At 32.9% G+C, this 20,327-nt stretch overlaps 1 protein-coding gene across 1 annotated transcript in view; it reads right to left on the bottom strand.

Moving 5' to 3' along the window:
* The window catches only part of LOC149410546 (organic cation transporter protein), a 59,237-nt gene extending 55,443 nt beyond the window's left edge, over positions 1-3,794 (bottom strand). Inside the window, exon 1 of the mRNA XM_089648283.1 lies at positions 3,778-3,794. Coding sequence (XP_089504409.1) covers positions 3,778-3,794 — 17 coding nt within the window. The remainder of the gene's footprint in view (positions 1-3,777) is intronic.
* Positions 3,795-20,327: the final 16,533 nt, after the last annotated feature.

A 20,327-nucleotide genomic window follows, 5' to 3' on the forward strand; every position in this document is an offset into this window, starting at 1 on the left:
GCTTTCAAGTTCAGAGATTCTTGGATTTTTGCAAGTGACAAAATGGACATTTTGACGACACCTCGAATATTTCAGATTTTGACGAGTGACACACCAATTTCTATGCATTTATTTATTTTATTTTAGTTATATGTGCATTTATGTTTACAAATTACTAATTTTAACTTAATACAATGTATTTTGACTTATTTGTAGAATAAACTAGTTTGTTTATTGGCTTTGTCCTATTTTGGTAGTTTGATTTCATTGCATGTCTGTAAATGGCCTTTTTGTACATTTGTTTCTAAGTATGTATGTACTTGACAGAAGAATTGATATTTTGACGAATTCGGACTGCAGACATTTTACCAAATTTAGAATAATGCATAGATATGAAGTTATATCAATGGTCTGCTTAATATTATTTGTTCTGTATGTAAAGTAAATTTCCAATTAAATATCTACTCAGCAGGCTTCATTAGTTGAGTATCTGAAATACCTTGGTCACGAACAATTTAGGTAGGTACGCCCCTAGTACAAAACGATAAATATTATCATTTCCTAAGACAATAATTGTTTTTTATTATCGTCAGCTGTTGAACTTCTAATTGGATACAGTTTTTCTACTTTATCTCGATCTGCACGAAAGGTTTGGCATAGAACTTTACGGTACGTAGTGTAAATGTAGATGCGATAAATAATACAGGAATTGAATGCGAAATTAACCTTGGATTATTAGTTTCTGTAAACAGATTATACGGCAAACGCAGCGGGAACAAAATATTACTTTGATTTTTCAAATGAATAAATACTTTGATGATTTTCTAATTATTGAATGCCTAAGCTGACATCAGGGCGATACTAAGAGTATACTCGGAACAAGAGGAAAACACGGAGAATCTCTTAAAATTTTTGGTTGTCCGTTTAAATGCGGGATTGTAGGCCGTTTACTGATGCACATTTTAGTAAGTTCCTAATATGTCGGAACATATATTCAAGCACCTGCAATTGCCTTGATAATAAATATATTCTAAATTTTATTTTATAAATATTAAGACATTACAATTATGGTTACTTTCTCAACTACCGTACTAGGCTCATGGCCGTATTATGGTAGTCGTACATGATTTATGTCAGAATAATAATAATAAAACATAATGGAAATGGAAATTGTTGTGGTGAAACAAAAATTTAAAAAAATGCATATTATTATAGAAACCATATTAGAAATAAAAATAAATATAAAAGTAAATAAATGATGGAGTTAAAACTTTTTTTGTTGATATATAATGACGAAATGCGAAAATATTAGGATTTTTATGAACAAGTGTTTTGACATCGAGATAATATTTTCGTATTTTTCAGTTTATCAGAAAACGTATTAATTCATTTGGAAGGACCTGCAATCCCGGTTTTAAACGGATTACGAATAAATTGAAGAGATTCTTAATTAATTAGAAACACTAATTTTTCTCCGTGTACCCAATATCTTCACTGCATAGTTCTGTGTCGATATGTCTGCATATGCCTGCAACTGAGAGCTCAATTGCAACCTATCTTTCCGTTACGCGTAAGGAGGCAATATAACAGAATATAACAAGTTATGTCTTTACACACGCAACCATTATGCATTATTTTGTAAGCTGACCTTCGATAAAACTTGCGATTAAAATTTAGCACCATAAAAAAACTTCTCAAACGCAACCTCCAAGGCTTAAACAGGTAGGTACTTTCTGACTCCACAAGCACTAATGCTTAGGGATCTGGAAATGCCGCCTTAAACAGGTAGGTACTTTCCGACTCCACAAGCACTAATGCTTAGGGACCTGGAGATGTCGCCTTAAACAGGTAGGTACTTTCCGACTCCACCAGCATTAATGCTTAGGGACCTGGAAATTTCGCCTAAAACAGGTAGGTACATTCCGACTCCACAAGCACTAATGCTTAGGGACCTGGAAATTTCGCCTTATTTTTTGGGAAAAGTAATATTATTTTTTGGTGAAATTCATGTTATTTTGTGTGTGGTGGTATTTTCCAACATACGTGATGTTATTTTCTCTTTTTGGTAGTTTCTTTTAAAATTTGTAATTTTTTTGGAAATTTACTTTAAGATTGTAAAAGCCATATTTAGAATGTGGTAACTATGGTGATACTTTTTTACAGAACATTGCATGAAAAATTCGCGTTATTCACCCGAAATTTTGCGTTATTTACCGGAAAAATTGCGAAGTTTGTATTTTTCAGGTTTCGCTTATTTTTCTTTCCTACCACATCCGTTCCCCGTTTCCCCAAAAGATTGTGAGACTGTTAATTAATTGAACAAACGCAGCTTAAGTCATTTTAAGAAACGTTTCGATGTTGAATGGTGGAGTTTTGATAAATAAATTAATATATATATATATATATATATATATTTTAAACTTGTTTAAAAATGTTTAATGGCCAGATCTAAAACTCCAGGTAGATACTTGCTAGCCTGTTTCTTCCCCATCTCGTACCCCTCCCGACTTCCTTCAGTCTTACAACATCCCCCAAATAGGTAACACCATATTCCCGCTGGCACCAGGCAATTGGCCCCTTGTGCGGTATACAAATAAATAAATAAATGTATCTCCCTAATAATAATTTGCTTTTTGATTTATCTTGTTGTTCGGAGGAAATTTTCACCTTTAAACAGTGCTAAAGCTAAGAGTGTTTATTCAAAATTTAAGTGTTAGTTAGTGTAGGAAAATAACAAAACAATTTAGATCCAAGGAAATATTCCAGAACATTCTCTCCTTCCGACTAACAAGCCGTATAGGCTGTACAGATTAGCACAGCGAGAAAAGTACAGCCACATAATAATGTATGTGTTTATATGTTATCGCTAAATAATGAGCCGTTGATTTGATAGGCGCGTAATGATAAAAGCAAACAATATGATCGCAGTCGTGATTGTCAATAATAAATTTGCTCTAACAAAGACGCCGCATCTCCTACTTTAAATTTTGTGATAACCACATTGTTTTTTAATGCACCATGTTTTTTTTGTTACTGTGCGGAAGTTGTTTGCAAGGAGTTAACCTGACTCAGGAGATCAATATGCTCTGCCACACGTCCACTTCGGAGCGGCGCGGCGGTACCAAGCGCCACTCCAGACCGCATGTAAGGTGACAGTTTACAGCGCTGTCCATTGTGAGGCTTTTACGTACCCGAAGTGTACGCGTGACAGAGTCTAATGTTGCGTGATCATTGGGGGTAAAACACATATAAGGTCTTTCCAGAACAGCTGTTAGTACGAGGAAAAGTTGCTATCGGTCCCGAAGACTGTGATGAGCTGGCAATGTGAAAAGAATGCTTGACTACAGGACACCGAATATCAAAAGGAAGTGGGTGTCCCGTGGCAAACTGGTGGTCCCATGGAGAACTTACTGTGTGATAGAAATTGGAGCAGGACGGAAAGGTCTAAGGACTAAAGACGAATGAACAATCATTAATACGAGTAAATTTGTTAAGGCCGCCATATCTAACCCTGGGATGTATCACAGTAATTAAGAAATTTGAATACTAATTAATTAGAATACGTTCCCACGATGCAATAAAAAATGTCAATGCGTTCATAGGATTGCATCACAAATATATTTCTGCAGATATCGTAAATAATTACTTGCAGATTTTCGTAAATTGGACGGAAATATATCGCATTTAACAGCTGTCATCTAGCTGCAGGCAAATAAAAGCCGTTGAATTACGTTGAACGTAAATATGGTTCCAGAAGGTTCAAGATAACAAAATACCTAAAAATATATTCCTACTAACCTTTCTTCCACCGTCATATTCTGTAGCTCTGGTACCATACACCAAAAGTCATCGGGAATCAGCGTCATGAAGATTTGCGAGAAATACACAAAAGACACGAAGAAGGTGAACGGGATCATCAGCAAGAACAAAATCCTCTGGTAGACTCCAAACTCTCCCAGATATGGCAAAATATCGTCGAAATCCAATACTTCGGTTTCTTCTGGTACTCCAGAGGGTCTTCTTCCATTGTTGGTTGATCTGTCCACTGATCTTCTTTGCCTAAATTCGTCTTCGTCAGGTTCATAAGCATTATTTATGAAAGCACCGTTTGCGTTTAAACTTCCGTCTTTTGATGTATAATTTGGGTCTCCATTCTTTGTCGGATCTTTTCCATTCTTTATTGGATCTATTCCATTCTTTGCTGGAACTTTTCCACTATTTGCTGAATCATCGTTATTCTTTTTAGGGTTTTTTCCATTCTTTGTAAGATCTGACAGTTGTGGTGGATTTCGATCATCAATGTTTTCATTGTTAGCTGTTTCTGCTTCTTGTGTAATAGAGTTTCTTTCCTGGGGCGCCATCATAAACTTTTTGGCTTACTTTTTCTCGTATAAGACGCCGTTTTGAGGGCTTCGGTTGCACTTCTTAAACAAAAAACTTGTAATTTTCTATTTTTTTTAAATAGGTGGTGTTATTTTTTTACAGCTCAAACGAAGTTACATTATAATATCCTGTTGAAATAAAATAAACCAAAAATATTAGAAAAACTATAGGTATACTAAAAAATTACACTTCTTATCTAGCACTTTTTGATCTCCAGAAACATAAAGATTATTTTTGAATTTTATTTGTTAGTCGTGAGGAGCATTGACGTCATCTGAAACAAAAAGAAAAATTCTGTTAAAAAATATTAAGGGCCAGTTGTTTAACATTATTTGAATAATTTATCTAATTTCAAAGTTGATTTTCAAGTTCTGTGAAAGTTCAATTCAAGTGCTATAATTATTTCATTGTGGGCCAGTTGATCGAACAGAGTTTATCGAATAACATAGGTAGGTACTCTCAGTGTGGCCTTGGTGAGGGACCCCCACTAATTAGTGACTGTTATGAATAATCAGTCACTTCCCAACCTTCATCTTTCCTTTCTACTTTTGCTGCCCTACTTTCAATAGATATTTTCCAGGCAGACGGAATAATTCTATTTCAGTTTACTGTTTCGCAGTTTTCTTTTATAGTTAATGAATAATTGAATAGTTCATAAGATATCTGTTCTGATCCACACCAGATTTTACAGATACGTTTTAACCACTTTTTGTATGCAATATTACATGCCAGGCACTAATCAGATTCCTGTATTTTTATTGGCAATGATTTGAAAAATTAAACGTTACATCTGGGTTTTGACCCACATACAAGAATATTTGCTTCTTCCACTGACTGCACAAACCGATAAAAGTGTGGGCGTGTGCTTGTACCATAAATAAGCTAATTTATTTCTTACTTCTAGTTAAATTATTCACATATTTCCCGAAATTAAAATTATTTTTTAATTATTTCATTTGCCAGACAACAAGTTTTCTTTCAAAGCGGTGGACGTAGATTGCACTTCTAGGGAATATCTCTTACTCCATTTGTATGCCTGTTCTAATACATACCAACATTCATACTTGACAAAAATTCAGTAGTAACTTCAAATCGCCGCGTTCCGAATTTCTACCGATTTAAAACATATTTCTCTTTAACACTAAGTTTTTAAATTCCAAAAAAAAGTTATTTTTGGGGATAATATTTATACATTTGCTATGCCCAAACGGTAATTATATGAAATTCTTTCTATAGAAAAAAATCGCATGGAATACTCGGAAAATTATTAAACACACGTTTTGTTCTGTTATTTAATATGTTATAGTTATGAAAAAATCACAGTATTTCTTTAAATGCAACTTTTGAGATTTTTTGCTCCATTTTAAACGAATCGTGTTTTATTAAATATTTTCATCTTTTTCGCTTAAGGCCTCGTAGTAAACGTTCAAAAATGGTTTGAAATGGAGATATCTAAATACGAATGTTAGAGGGACTGCGCTAATATAAAAAAAAACGAAAATAGTGAAAATATTTAATAAAACACGACTCGTTTGAAATAGAGCAAAAATCTTTCGGTAAATACTTTAGTTGCATTTTAAAGATCCACTGTGAATTTTTTCATGTCTATAACATATTAAATAACAAAACGAAACGTATTTTTAATAATTTTCGCAGCGATTTTTTTTTATCAAGGGAATTTCATATAATTAACGTTTCGGCATAACAAATGTATAAATATTATCATAAAAAATATATATTTTTTAAATTTGGAACTAAATAACTTAAAGAGTTTTAAAGAGAGAAAATTTGGGAATGCAGGGGCTTAATATTGTTTTTTTTTTTATATTAGCGCGCTCTTTCTAATATTCTTATGTATATATCTCTCTTTCAAACCACCTTTGAACACTTACTACGGAACCTTAAGTATATATACAGCATACTGCATATAGAAAACCCATTAAAATGAACTTTTTATGGATAGCATGTAAATACTATAAAACAAACTTACTTAAATCGATTGCAACAGCCAATAAACTGATGAAGATATTCTGATTATTTTTCAGTACCATTATTTTAGTATTTAGACCAGGGATGGCCAACAACAAGTTAAATGCGAATAATCTTTTGGTTACGTTTTTAAATGCGGACAAGTGTTTATTACTGTCCTCAATCTATTGTGTAGCGGTAAATATCTACGATTTTCTAATTAAATCTACTCCTTTCCGTTTTTTAATGAAATCTTCCGTTTTATACATATAAAACTTGTTTTGCTTCAATTCATTAGTTCTATTGAAGAGATAACGTTTTTTCTAACAATTGTTTCCAAGACAGTATTATTTTTCCTTCATTCATTGATAATTTTATTTTTACAATAATAATTTTATGTTTTCTCGGTCACCATACTGGGCACAGGTCTTATTATGGTGTTCGAGGATTATTACGTAAGTGTATATGCAAAGAAAAATATAAATTATCTCACATCATAAGCAAAACAAATGCAAACAAAACTATATTTCAAAAAGGACCACACTTCATGGCCATCAAAGTATATAACAATCTTCCACGTAGCATCAAACAAATAACCGACATACTTAAATTTAAATCTTCACTAAAAATATTTCTTTTAAACAAATGTCACTACACCTTAAATGAATACCTTACATAAATTAAATACCTCTGTTTTTTTTTAATTTTTTTATTTACATATATTTGCTAACATGTAATTGTTGGGTTATGTAATATAATGTGTATTTGTTGGGTTAGCTGGAAGAAATAGGACGTAACCTATAAGCTATATCCTTTGTACTCTGAATACAATTTTATTGCAGAAAAATATTTCTGCAATAAAATTTTTTTGAATTTGAATTTGATAAAGCGATCGTCAAAATATCAAAAAATTTAAACATAAAATACGTTATAATATTTAAGTATTATGTTTAACTACGTAGTGTGTTCTCTGTTACTTGTTACGGTTGAAATTTTTCAAACTTCCGAAGAAAAGACTCGGAAAAACATTTGTTTTTACAGCAAAAAGTTATCGACCCCTGCTATAGACAGTAATCTTAAGTGAGTTCGAATATCTAATACTGATTGTGTGCTCTAATTTATAATCTTTTAAGTGTTGTATAAATAACTAAAGCTGATTGCTTACAAATTTTCTAAATTCTTTTATGAAAAATAAAACTTTTTTTTAAAACATATACGGTATTTAGAATATCATAGTGCAATAAATTAACACGATCTACACATTTGGGGTCCGTTTTTTTACATAAGTTTTTTATTTACGCTTTCGTTTTCGAGTAAATCGAGTTCGAAGTTGGAATTTTTTAGGTTGAATTTCCAAAAAAGACCATCGGTAGGGGTTTAATATCATCCTTATTTCTTTTAAAAAACGGGAAAAAATCGAAATGTTCAAATATTTTCATTTTTTTTTGGATTTTTGTGTGATGTAGATTCCTCAGTATCTCGATCGTTCTACGAGTTTCCCGACACCGTGTATAATAATATTTGCTTTATTTTTTCACAGATATAATAATACGAGTATGTTATTATGACGGAGTAGAAAAGTCAAATTATGTCAGGATATTCGAAATCCAGAAACGTTTATATTTTGTCAAAAACGAAATCTTGTTGAAACCGGTCATCGGACGCATTGTGTTCCTCTCTCCTACAATATGATTTATCTCTTTCACTCCATCCTTTGATAAAAAAAGACCTTCTCACTACATTCCCTAAGATGACATAGACCCTGAGCGATTTTTCTCTCAACTGTGTGTAACTATTGTAAGGACACACAATACTCGACTTCATGGTTATCATTGAATGAATCACACCTGAACATATTGTTACGTTAACAAGAGCAAAGTAAAGTAGTCACCCTGGGATGCAGCATTCTCTTTCACGCGATCAAATCGTTTATACGAATCAAGAAACGAAATTCGCTGCAGTAGGAACTGGAGGTCAAACCGCGCTGCCTACTTCTGTGGTCAGTCAATGGCCGGCCTTCATTCGCTAGCTATTAGTATAAGACAAGATAATATGCAAATAATGTTGATGGTAGTCGTAACATTCCCAACTGTTCGGAGCCAGTGGGACTATGGCATGCCCATAGAATAAACAAGAAAACTAGTGCCTTCCATATAAATTTGAATGGAAACAAATGTGGAACTGCCTTAGTACCTTTTAGTTCTAGACAATTTAGAACCTGCACGGAGAAAAACGATGTTACTAAAAAGTGGCAGCATGCCAACTTCCTGATGAAATATTAGTAACTCAGAATATATCGAGAATACGTGTTCTTTTCCTTACAGATATCATGACGGAATGCTACAATATTAGATTTGTAATAAATTAATAGTATTTCATATCAGTAAGTTTTATCCGTGTTTATATATCGCTATCCCGTTTGAATTTCGTAATTATGGTCAGACCATAGACATATGAGTGGGTCAGACACAGTTTTTTATGGAAAAAAGGCCCAAATTGAGCTTATATTTGAATCACAAAACACACCCACAAGGCACTTCTTGCGTTATTCTTTATTGTATCGACTATGGAATTCCTAATTGGGGGATGTTGTGACGATGAAGGGAGTAGGGGAAGGAAGGAGATGTGGAACTGAAAATTTTGAAAGTACTTGGCTTTTTGGACATGTCTCTAAACACGGCTAAAGCTATTTCAACCAACGTCTCGATTCTGAATGATGATCTTTCACCGGGGCGATTAAAGCGAGTAGGAAATTTCAGTACCATTTTCCCGTGATACCGAATACGTACTTTAAATTATTTGTCATTAATGATTTATAATTACTGAAACATGATCTGCTTTGAAACAACACGATCCTTAAGTAGGTAAATGATATATACTCGTGTGATTTTTTTTTGCAAATCTCAAATATTACGTGCTGAGGAAGGGCTACGGGGCCTTTTCCAATATAAACTTTTGATTTGTGGCCAAAATATACCCAACTAAACGGAATATTAAAAAAAATCGAAATGTAGGTTTAGCAAAAAATAAGTACAGATATTTATTTGTTTTTAAAATTATAAAATATAGGCCAATAAATAACTCGATTTTTTATGATTTTAGAGGCATCTTTGGATTTTTTTTGAGTTAATACTATGTTTATCTAATGAAATATAAAATCTATCTATCTATTTATCTTATATTTTAATCCGAGAATGATTTGCACACTTGACCTTCAAAATAAGAGAGAGGTCTGTCACTATCTACATGAAACTCTGCGAAAAGCCCGGGCAACGACGGGGACATCTACAACAGGACTGGTAAAAAAAAATTGTAAAAAGGCGACTTTTTGGATCGAAATTTTAAATTTATACCTACGACAAATTTGTGTTATTAATTTGTTTGCCTGTAATTTTTTTTCATATTCATATTTACATAGATATCGTTGAAAATTTCAAAGTTTGTTGTTATTAGTGCCAGAAGTGATTAAAGATTTTTAAATGGTAGAGGTCGGGGACGCCCGAGGAATACTTAACGCAATAACTCTGCACTGAAGTGAGATACGAAGTCGAATTAATGTCGATGTAATGTAATTTTGTTAACAGTAACATTGTGGTATACAGTAGTAAATGATGGAAGAAGTCGGAGGTGCCCCAGAAATACTAAGAATAGCGAAGCATTGCGGGGAATTCACTAGTATTTTATAAATATTAAAATACCAATAAATAAAATAGCCCACCCCTGTAATAGTTCCATGATAACTCAACACAGTGACAATTCAACACACCTTTAAAAAGTGATATAAAGTCATTAGACACGATGAAAAAAAATCTAAACCTAACCTAACCTAACCTAATCAACCCAGTTAATAAAGTTTTTGTTTCATCACTTTCCATGAATTTATATAACTTTTTAAAAATGTGATGAATTATCATTTTGATGATTTATCCGGTCACACTCCGTAATAGATATTTGCTGTACCCCTGGTTCGGTATTTTGGCTTCAAAACCAAAATATTTTCATATGAAAAAGTGCCGCGTTGCCGTAAGTAAGGTCATCGTAATGAAAAGTAAATCAGGTGTATGGAAGCTAGAACTGTATCACTTCGTCTGGACACCTAAAAACAGGCGAATGTCTTATTTCATTACGTATTGAGTTGCAACTTTTGATTGAATGTCTAATTTAAAGTGTCAATAACAAAGTTCTCACATGTCAAACCAAATCTGTCAGCTTTAGTTATCTACAAGTAGTTGGATTTTGTTAAATCAGAAAAAATATCCGAAAAAATTAATATTTGTTGTTTAAAAATTTCATTCCATTTTGCAAGATTTTTTTTTACAATTACATTATGATCATGTTAATTACTGGCATCGGTTTATACATTATGTTATTATTATCTTAAAAACATTATATATTTGCCATTTTAATGCGTTTTCAAATAACATATTGTGAAACATTGATATATTTTATCTAACACTTCTAATTGTACCTTTGTACACGTAGAAAAATAAGTATTGCTGATTTATTAAAATCCGTTTAAAAACGGGATTGCAGGTCATGTTATGTTAAGCTTTTAGGAAATTCCTAATATTAACACGTACTCACCCACATGTTTTTTTCCAGATAATATACTAAGACGAAAAGCGAAAATAATATAATTTTTACGAACACCTATTCCGACATCGCGATAACACGTTCGTGTTTTACTGAAAGTTTATTAGGAAACCTATCAATGAAATCGTTAAAGGCCTGCAATCCCGTTTTTAACTGGACTACGAATAATTCAAAGAGAATTTTAATAAATTGGTCATATTTTAAATCAGTAAGTTTTTTACCAGCAGGCAGCAAGGCTTGCCGTTCAAAAGCATCCAAATTTATTTTATAACAGCAATATTGCTCTCCCCTTCGCCATGACCACTGGTAGTTTAGTTAGTCCTGCAGGATGGGAGATAAAACAGTATATTATGCTGTCTGTTATGGGGATAACCATCGAAAATGTATAAATAAATGTTCTCCAAGATAATCAAATTATAAAACCATCGAAGTTTAAAGAAATGCGCACCAATTTGCACATTCTTTCTGACCCATAAGATGGTTACCTTTAATATTACGCGTGAAGGCTGTTTCGCCCTGTGAAAATTGGTAGGTTTACCCAATTATGGCTCGGCCACATAAAGTGCAGGAACGGAAAAATGAATACTTAAAAATATATGTACCTATTGTAACTTATTATGATTGTCTCTTGCTTGCTTGTGGCAGTTGAGGAAAAAGTATTAATCATTTACATGGGGCATTATGAGGCAATTAAGATAATGATACCATTAGTAAGCAAGCAATATTAGTTTAATATCTGATCACTTAATAACAAAATGGGAGTAAATTTATTTTATTTTTAGGTACCTACTTGTCAAAGCAAGACCAATAATCGGTTTAACTCTGCTTAAAACGGAAAAACACTAATTTATTAATTAGCATCATTATAAATATCAGTATCAGTAGCATTATAAATATCAGTATTTGGATGAACACGTGTTCCGCCGTCCTCGAAAAACATTCGATTTTGACTGATCCTTTGTTAGAAATTCTTTCAATTGATTCTTTAACGACCTGCAGTCCCATTTTTAACAGGAAAACGAATAATTTGACCAGATTTTTAATAACATTATTAGTATTTCATATCAGCAAGTTTTCTTTTAATAATATTATTAGTATTTTATATCAGCAAGTTTTCTTTTAATAATATTATTAGTATTTCATATCAGCAAGTTTTCTTTTAATAATATTATTAGTATTTCATATCAGCAAGTTTTCTCCGTGTATTTTCGTCAAAGTGTGCACATGTCTTTATCAAATTTTATGCTGTCCATTACGTTACTTTGAAGTTTTCACCAATACGAGATTAATTGAAGTCGGGCCTTTTTTTCAGTGCAGAAATTCTGGGAATAACTACCATCATAATTTACTTTTCACTGCCCAGAATAGTAATGAAAGGTTGCAATGTGAATTCTTTTGTGAAAATTTTCAATTTATCATTTAATAAGTATAAAAGATTGTTGCTGGGGCAGTTCAATTATACAAAATAAAGAATAAAAAACTGGAAAAAAGTTATATAATTGCATAAACTATTTAAATGGAAAAGTCCCAAAAATGGGCATTAAAAAAGATAAACATGTTCATGGAATGAAACTGAAGGATTTTATAACAGAAATGTAAAACGTGATAATTTTATGATTTTTTTTTATTTCTAAGCACTAATTTTTAGCCTGAAACACCTATATAATAGATTTAAAAAAATCTCCCGGGAAAAAATACACGCCGCCGCCTGGAATTAAACCCGCAGCATTCTGATTGCCGGTCAGCTGCTCTACCAATTGAGCTACGTTGACATATTCAAAACCCGCCAAATTATTCAATAAATAGAGCACCTGATTCAATTACTTCAATTCGCGACAGCGGCATGTATTTTTTTGTCGGAATATTTTTTTTTAATTTATACAAGTGTTTCAGGCTAATAATTATCGATTCAAAATAATACGTTATCCTTTGTGCTACACGTGAAAAACCTTTTCTCTAAAACATTAGTGTATCATTAAAAATAACTAGCAGTTAAAAACCCGCTCCGCGGGTTTTTGCTACTAGGCCCTGCGGGCGGCACTTCTTCCACGGCACTGATATTAACTGTTATGGTACCTAATATAATTTGCTCATAGGAGACTTGCAGTGCTTAAATATGTGTTACAACTGTCAATGTCTATAAGTTGAATCAATATCGTATAGTTTGTCACAACAATTAAAGATAGTTATAACAAAGTTGACTGAAATAATAGATTATTACATATTGATTAACTGTACCCGTGTTTATGGATAAAAGGAGGGTAATTGTGCGATGAGATTAAGAGTCGGTTTAATTAAAAGGTGTAAATTTTACTCCAACTGGTGGTAATTCTTTACCTAAAACTGTTACTGTATCTAATAAAGTTTAAAGTTAGAATATATATACACCTTCATCTTCTTCAATGGCGCTACAGCCCATTTCGAGCCTTGGCCTCCTTTAACATGAGCCTCCACCGCCCTCTGTCCTCGGCCGTCGTCTTCCAATCTGCAACATGGAGTAGTCCTCTGAAATCTTTCCTGACATCGTCCTCCCATCTCAGCCTAGGTCTGCCCGCCTTTCGTTTGCCTCCCGGGTGTCCTGTTAGAACCTTCTTTGGTACACGTGTGCTTGGCATTCGGTGCACATGTCCGGCCCATCTTAGTCTTTGGAGCCGTAAATGAGTAGAGAGTCTGGGGGCTTGGTAGATGTCATATAGCTCCTTATTGTGGCGGATTCTCCATGCCTCTCCCTCTCGCACCGCTCCTAAGATTCTTCGAAGTACCTTTCTTTCGAAGGTGTCCAGCCGTTCCGCAGACTTTGCTGTCAGTGTTCCCGCCTCACATCCATAGGCCAAGACCGTTCTAATAATTGTTTTATACAGGGTTATTTTGGTTTTCCTATGGACGTTTCGGGATTTGAACACTGGCAGCAACGCGAAGTAAGTGTTGTTAGCGGCTGTGATGCGCTTTCTTACTTCTACTGGGTCTTCGTTGTCCTGCGTTATGATGGAGCCCAGGTAGGCAAACTCTTCGACCACTTCAAAGTTATAGGAGTTTTTAAAATTCACTTTATCTTTTATTCTGCGGTGTGGGGTTCTGGTTTGCATCATGATTTTAGTTTTGTTCACACCTTCATCAGGAGAGTAAAAATCTATATATAAAGGTAGATTATTACAATATAGCGCCCCTGAGGTGATATCTCACAAAAGCGGCGCTATGCAAATTGTCCAATTAATAAATAAATATAATGTTCACATTTTATTATGTACGTATGCATTGATATACAATGGAAATAGATAAAATAATGTTATCCTATTAAACTTTATTTTATTAAAAAACAAATAACTTTTTTAATATCACTTTATTATATACAACCAATACATGTTTCATGAACGAAGTATACACCGAAGTAAAAAATTAAATATAGATTACAATTGGAAAAAAGAAGTGGAAGGAGGGGGGAGGGGTAAGAGTAGGCTGGGTTTATAAGAATTAGGAATTACAATATGAAAGACCAGTTTAGTGGGAAAATATTTAAAAGAGAGTTTATAAAAAAAATTCTTGTTAATTATATGTACTTTTATAAACATGTTCTCTTATTTCTAAAATTTCGAAATTATTTATTTGTGATGCTTTATATCCTGTGTGAAGTATTTTAAGACCTGAAAAAATTAAAATTGCATAAAACCATAAAACAATATATTCATAAGACAAATAACATTATATAAGTGTAAGTGTATGTATTTGTGTATACATGTATGCATGTAGGTGCATACATGTACATTATTCTTTACTTATAGTTTTGTGTTCATCACTGTTGTGTTTGTCTGTAATTAGTGATAGTATCAACCAAGTTTAATTAGTGTAATTGAATTTCGAGAGCTTTGATATGAATCACTGTTGACAAACCTAAGAAAAAAAAATTTAATAACGGTTATTCTAATAAATTGAAAGTTGAAATACTAAATAAAAAAATAAACATATTCTCTTCAAACGGTCTTTTTACCCTATTTCTTAAGATATAAATAAACAATCAGGATTAAAGCATCGCAAATAAATAATTTTTAAATTTTAGAAATTATAAAACATGTCAATAGAAAATCAGATATAATTAATAAGCAAAAAAAATTATAAATAATAATGAAAAATGCCATTGCAAAGTTTAAATAAACTTCCAGAAGAAATCTTCTTATGAAACGCATGGTCAAGTAATTTTGCATATTTAAATATTCGCGCCAGTTATTTGGTTAGTTTTTACACCGCCAGAGGTGCGCTCTGTGTCGGCCAGCTATTGCCGGCCATATTGAATGAACGTGTGCTTTTTTCGTCAAACGTCAAACGTAATCACGTAATTGTGGATAATTTTCACTGTAATTTAATTAATCCAATGGATTATAAACTTTCTAAAACATATTTTCTTCGATATTATCCAAAAATTATATGAGGAGAAACGATATTTTTGAAGAAATATCGTATTACATGTAGCGATTCTTTTTCAGTATCAAATCGTGTCTTAATTTTTAATGTCTTATTTTTTTTGTATCCAGTCGCCTGCAAACCGAAATGAACCTTACGGTTGCTTAAAATTGAGGGGCAGATTGGTATTTTTTGCCTGCAGACCCCCAATGCAGAATTTATCCGAATCACATAATATGAATTTGACCAATCAGAGGGCCTACATCGTCCAGACGCTGGGACAATAATACTATCAGATTATGTAAGCTATTTAAGAAATCACCAAATTAATCTTACTCACCTAAAATTTATTTTGAAATCAAACTATGTTACATTGAATGTAGAAATGGGACTTGGTAAAGACACCCTACCCTTTGATCTAAATAATTCATTGAAAATATATACAAGTTCGACAGTTGTTTTTAACTGACTAAATAAAGTAAATTAATTATGTTGTCACTTAAACATCAACCGTAAAAATACGTCTATTGGATATATGTCTACGAGTGTATACATTACCACGAAAAGTTGAATGCATTGTCATCGACAATGAGTCCATCTGCCGAATTTCAGCTCGCTCGGCTATCGATAATAATTTTTTTTAAAAAACACCATTTTCCGTATTCCATAATATGTAACTATGAAAAATCTATTCAAAATCGTGGAACATGACAAAAACGCAATTTGTCTTGTCCCATGTAATGTAAAAAAAAATTGAAAATAATTTTATAAATTTATGCTATCACTTGCTGAAAAATTGTTTTCGTTTTAATTAAAGACACTTACATAGGTTAGAGTGTCTTGATACCTAAAGTTGAACTGAATTTATTTGGTAGGTTTCAAAGCGAAATTACAATCCGCTTTTCGAGAACTATCCAGTTCGATTCCTGTCTGTGGAAGTGTAAATTATTTGAAAAAATATTGTTTTTCTCCGTTGCTAACCGCGTCATCTAAAATTGTTTACTTGATTATATTATTTAGGAAATAAAGAAAAATACTCCTATGTTCACTATTATTGAAACGTCATTTAGGTAAGTATAGATGATTAGCATAGAAATGCAAAAAATTATAAAAAGTATTAAAACGAAAAATATTGTAACTGAAAAAATTGTGAGGATGAACGCGTGAACGGTTAGTGCAGCATGAAACAATTTTTTTGCCCATTGGAGAAAGATTCTGTCCCCAACAATATTTAATTCGACGCGACGCGACGTATCAAAAGTGAAGTGCTAAAACGGTGGTTTTTTTCTTCTAAAAAGTGATATTGGTATTGTTTAATTATGAATTAAATTATTGTACTGCACGTTTCAATTTGTTTTTATTTATAGTATTACTTGCGTATTATATTACCAATTTATTTATTTACACTCCATCTATGGGATGTGTGGGATTGCACTAATCTCCACAGATTCCGAGATAAAGAAAATTATCATTAAGGCGATGCACTACATCGTGTAATATTTTAAATTGAGCCGCTATCAATAACAACCCTTATGTAGATGGCGATAAGGTTTAAATTCCCGTTTAACACCATCCGCCTGTTTTGATTTATGCAAGAAAAAAACATGGCCAAAAAGTGCCTTTTATTTTATTTTGTGGATGTTAAGGCATAAATATTTAAAATTTTTTCGATCATTTAATAAATAACTTCGGGGGTTCGTAAGTAGGAGATTTTGAACTTTAAAGCAGTTTTCATAGGCCCTTACATTATTTTTTTCTGGGCTTATAAAAAGACTTATCTAAAAAATACTCTATTATTATTATTTTAAAGGCCAAGATGTATTCTACTCGCAATATTTAATTAACGCATCTGAAACATTTCTAGGCGACCAAATTTTCAAACCAAAAACGCATGATTTTGCATTACTACGTATGGCATCGCCTTAGGGCCTTGTTAGAAACCATATTTTTTATACGAATATTCTTATTTAATTTGTTTATAAAATATTTTTTTAATTACATTGTAACATTAACATCTCTAACAACATGCTCGCCACAAGATTAAACAGGTACAGTTCTCCGGTGAAGAAGCAACTATTCCAGACGTACTGCATGATCTATTACACTAGCTAACTATGGAGAAGGCGTCATGAACAACACTCTTCGAGTACTGTAACCTGGCGCTGTTCGTCCTCCCTTGGCGACGCGGCGCATCTCAGATGTTCGCAGAGAGAAGTGTACATGGATTCGCTGCTTTGTTGCGCCACAAAGTACCCGGGATGAGTTAACGCTTCCAAAAAATCTAAAAATACTCTCGTTCAGGCCGTCGCACAGTGGCCAATTTTGATGATTTGGCGCGACATCGCTCTCGGCGTTCGACCATTTGGCATCATTGATGTTTTTTTAAGTATTAATAAGAAATACCACTTATTTTTTGTTAATTCTTATTAGTTGAAATGTTGATAATGATTTTAATGCTTTTATAAAAAGTAGCGTGTAACTTGGGCGCTAAGTTTGTATTTTATACATTATAATTCTTTAAGAAAACAGATAATAAAAATACAGTGAACAATTTTGTACATTATAATTCTTTAAAAAACCAGATAATAACATTTTTAAATAATTATTTCGTAGATTATAATTCTTTATAAAACAGATAGTAAAAATACAATGAAAACTAAATAATTTTATGAATTGTAATTCTTATAATATTAATTATATATTGAAAAGTAAATATTTATAACATAATTTAACATAAATACAAAATGTGATTTCCAGTAGTAACCCTATGTTTATAATTATTTGGGTAAACTGTTTGGGTGATTAACGTTAACTTACTCTCATTGAAATCTCTAATGACACCGAACCTGATAAAAATTGAAGGAGAAACCCAAACATTAGGCACAACATTATTAATTGATGTACTTAGCAATAATACTTAGGATTTTCCAGACAGTGGGGAATAACAGTTTAATAATGAGGGTAATTAGTCTAATTCACCCTTTACTAATATTTTAACTCCCGCTAATAATGTGTAAAAGTAAATTGAATGCATTTACGAAAATTTTATAGTCGCCACGTACTTAAAGATATAATTTACATTTAATGACATATGCAAAATAATAATATAACAGAAAAACACAAAGTAGCTAAATAGAACGGTTCAGTAATGCATGTACCTTAAATAATATTTGCATATAATAACACAAATAATAAATAATAGGTTAAACCGAAAATACAGTAAATATTAAGACCTAATTATCAGTGTCCCAAAAATCTCCCGTGTTAAAAGATGTTTCAATATTAGGTTGCGAAGTTTTTAATAAGTCTCTGACTTCCTTTGAGAGTGATGATGACTGTTTTCTACTTATCTTTCTTATACTTGATATAAACGGATCAGATGTCATCATCAGTCTGTAAAGCAGGTCTTCATTTGTTTTAATTCGGGAGATTTTTCGCGTATGGTGTTGTCTGTAAGCTCGATAATCTTTATGTCTAGCCTCTTGCACATCTTCTGATAATTGCCCGATGGGCAAAATCATTCTGTTAATAGCTTCCGCCCCATGTATTAAAATTTTATGAATACTAGTTGGCATATAAAACCATTTGTACAAAGTTATATATAATTTTGCCGTTTGTAGAGCGTATTCTCCAAATGCGACCGTATTTATTACATAGCCGCTTGAAATTGCATCTAATATTACAGAAAACTTTTGTATAAGAGTTTTGTCGATGCCTGTTATTTTTGCAGACTTTTCCGGATCTGCGAAAAACCTGCGGGAAGTGTTGCCATCATTTTTTGTTCCTGATCCTTGCTTAGGAATATCAACCAAAAGACCCATTTCTGTACGAAACCTGTCGACAATTTTTTGTTTTCTGACCTGGAACAACATTTTTTCTTCTCCAGTTCCTCGAACTTGCCATTTCTTTACATCTAACCTATACGATATGTGCAGAAGGCATTCAAAAAATCTTATTCTAGCATGCAGAGTTGATAATCCAAAATAGAATGCGTCTTCTTTGCAAGGTCTTGCCATGACCCCTGCCAAATCGTTCATGGTTTTTGGAGAAGCCCCACATATGTAGCATACTGCTGCTGAAGTATTATTCATTAATGAATTACAAACTTTCCCATCCACCATTGTTTTTATAAGCACGTGGTTAACGAGGAACTCATTAAGCCCAACAATTTTGTAGGCCTAAGTTCTGATATTTGCCGTTCCACGTAAGCGAATTCTTCTCTCGTGGTCTCTGCAGTTTCATGAGTAAATCGGAATCTTACAGGCCGGCAAAATTTTGTGGAGGATGATCGAGGGTTTTGCCATAGCACGGTTTTATTTACAGTGGAAATTTCTTCGATATGTAATTGAAGAGGAACCACGGATGTCATCAAAATATCGGCGTCAGAGCACTTGTCCGCCCCATTTTCGTAAAATTTTTGTTTATATAAACTATGACCACCACTTCCATCACTTCCCCAGTTATAAATAATTTTTAAATTGTGAAAATTCATGTCAAATTTCTCTGATAACTCTTGCCTTAAAACTTCGTCGTTAGCTTGAGCGATACGCTTTGTCGTGTGATCAAGAAGTTCTTGAAGATTCACTTCTGCCGATGTTTCTGTTAACAACTTTATCGGGATAGCATTTTTTTTTCAATAATTATTTTATAGTAAGGAGGATACAACGTATTATTTCTACCTTTAGCACCCTTCTGAAGTTCAACATACTGGTGCTTGGTTAGGTTTAGATCCGCTATAAGTGCAAGTGCTTCCTCCGGTGTGTACGTTAATTTTTTTTTGTGATTTTAAATTGAAAACACTTCTTAGTCGCTTTATTGTCTTTGGTGTGCTCGTTATCGCTTGTTTAACCACTTGAGCCAGAGTCCGTCTTCCTGACGAATTCAAACTCATTGATGCTGCATAAGACAGCTGCTGTGCACCGAACTGACGCACTAATGGTTTCACTCTTCTTTGTTTATGTCTTGTCGTGATGGAGGCAAACGGCTTAGGTGATGGGGTTCTTGATGAT

This window comes from Hesperophylax consimilis, chromosome 27 (assembly GCF_061612785.1).
Source record: "Hesperophylax consimilis isolate HC1 chromosome 27, BYU_Hcon_1.0, whole genome shotgun sequence".
Taxonomy (NCBI): domain Eukaryota; kingdom Metazoa; phylum Arthropoda; class Insecta; order Trichoptera; family Limnephilidae; genus Hesperophylax; species Hesperophylax consimilis.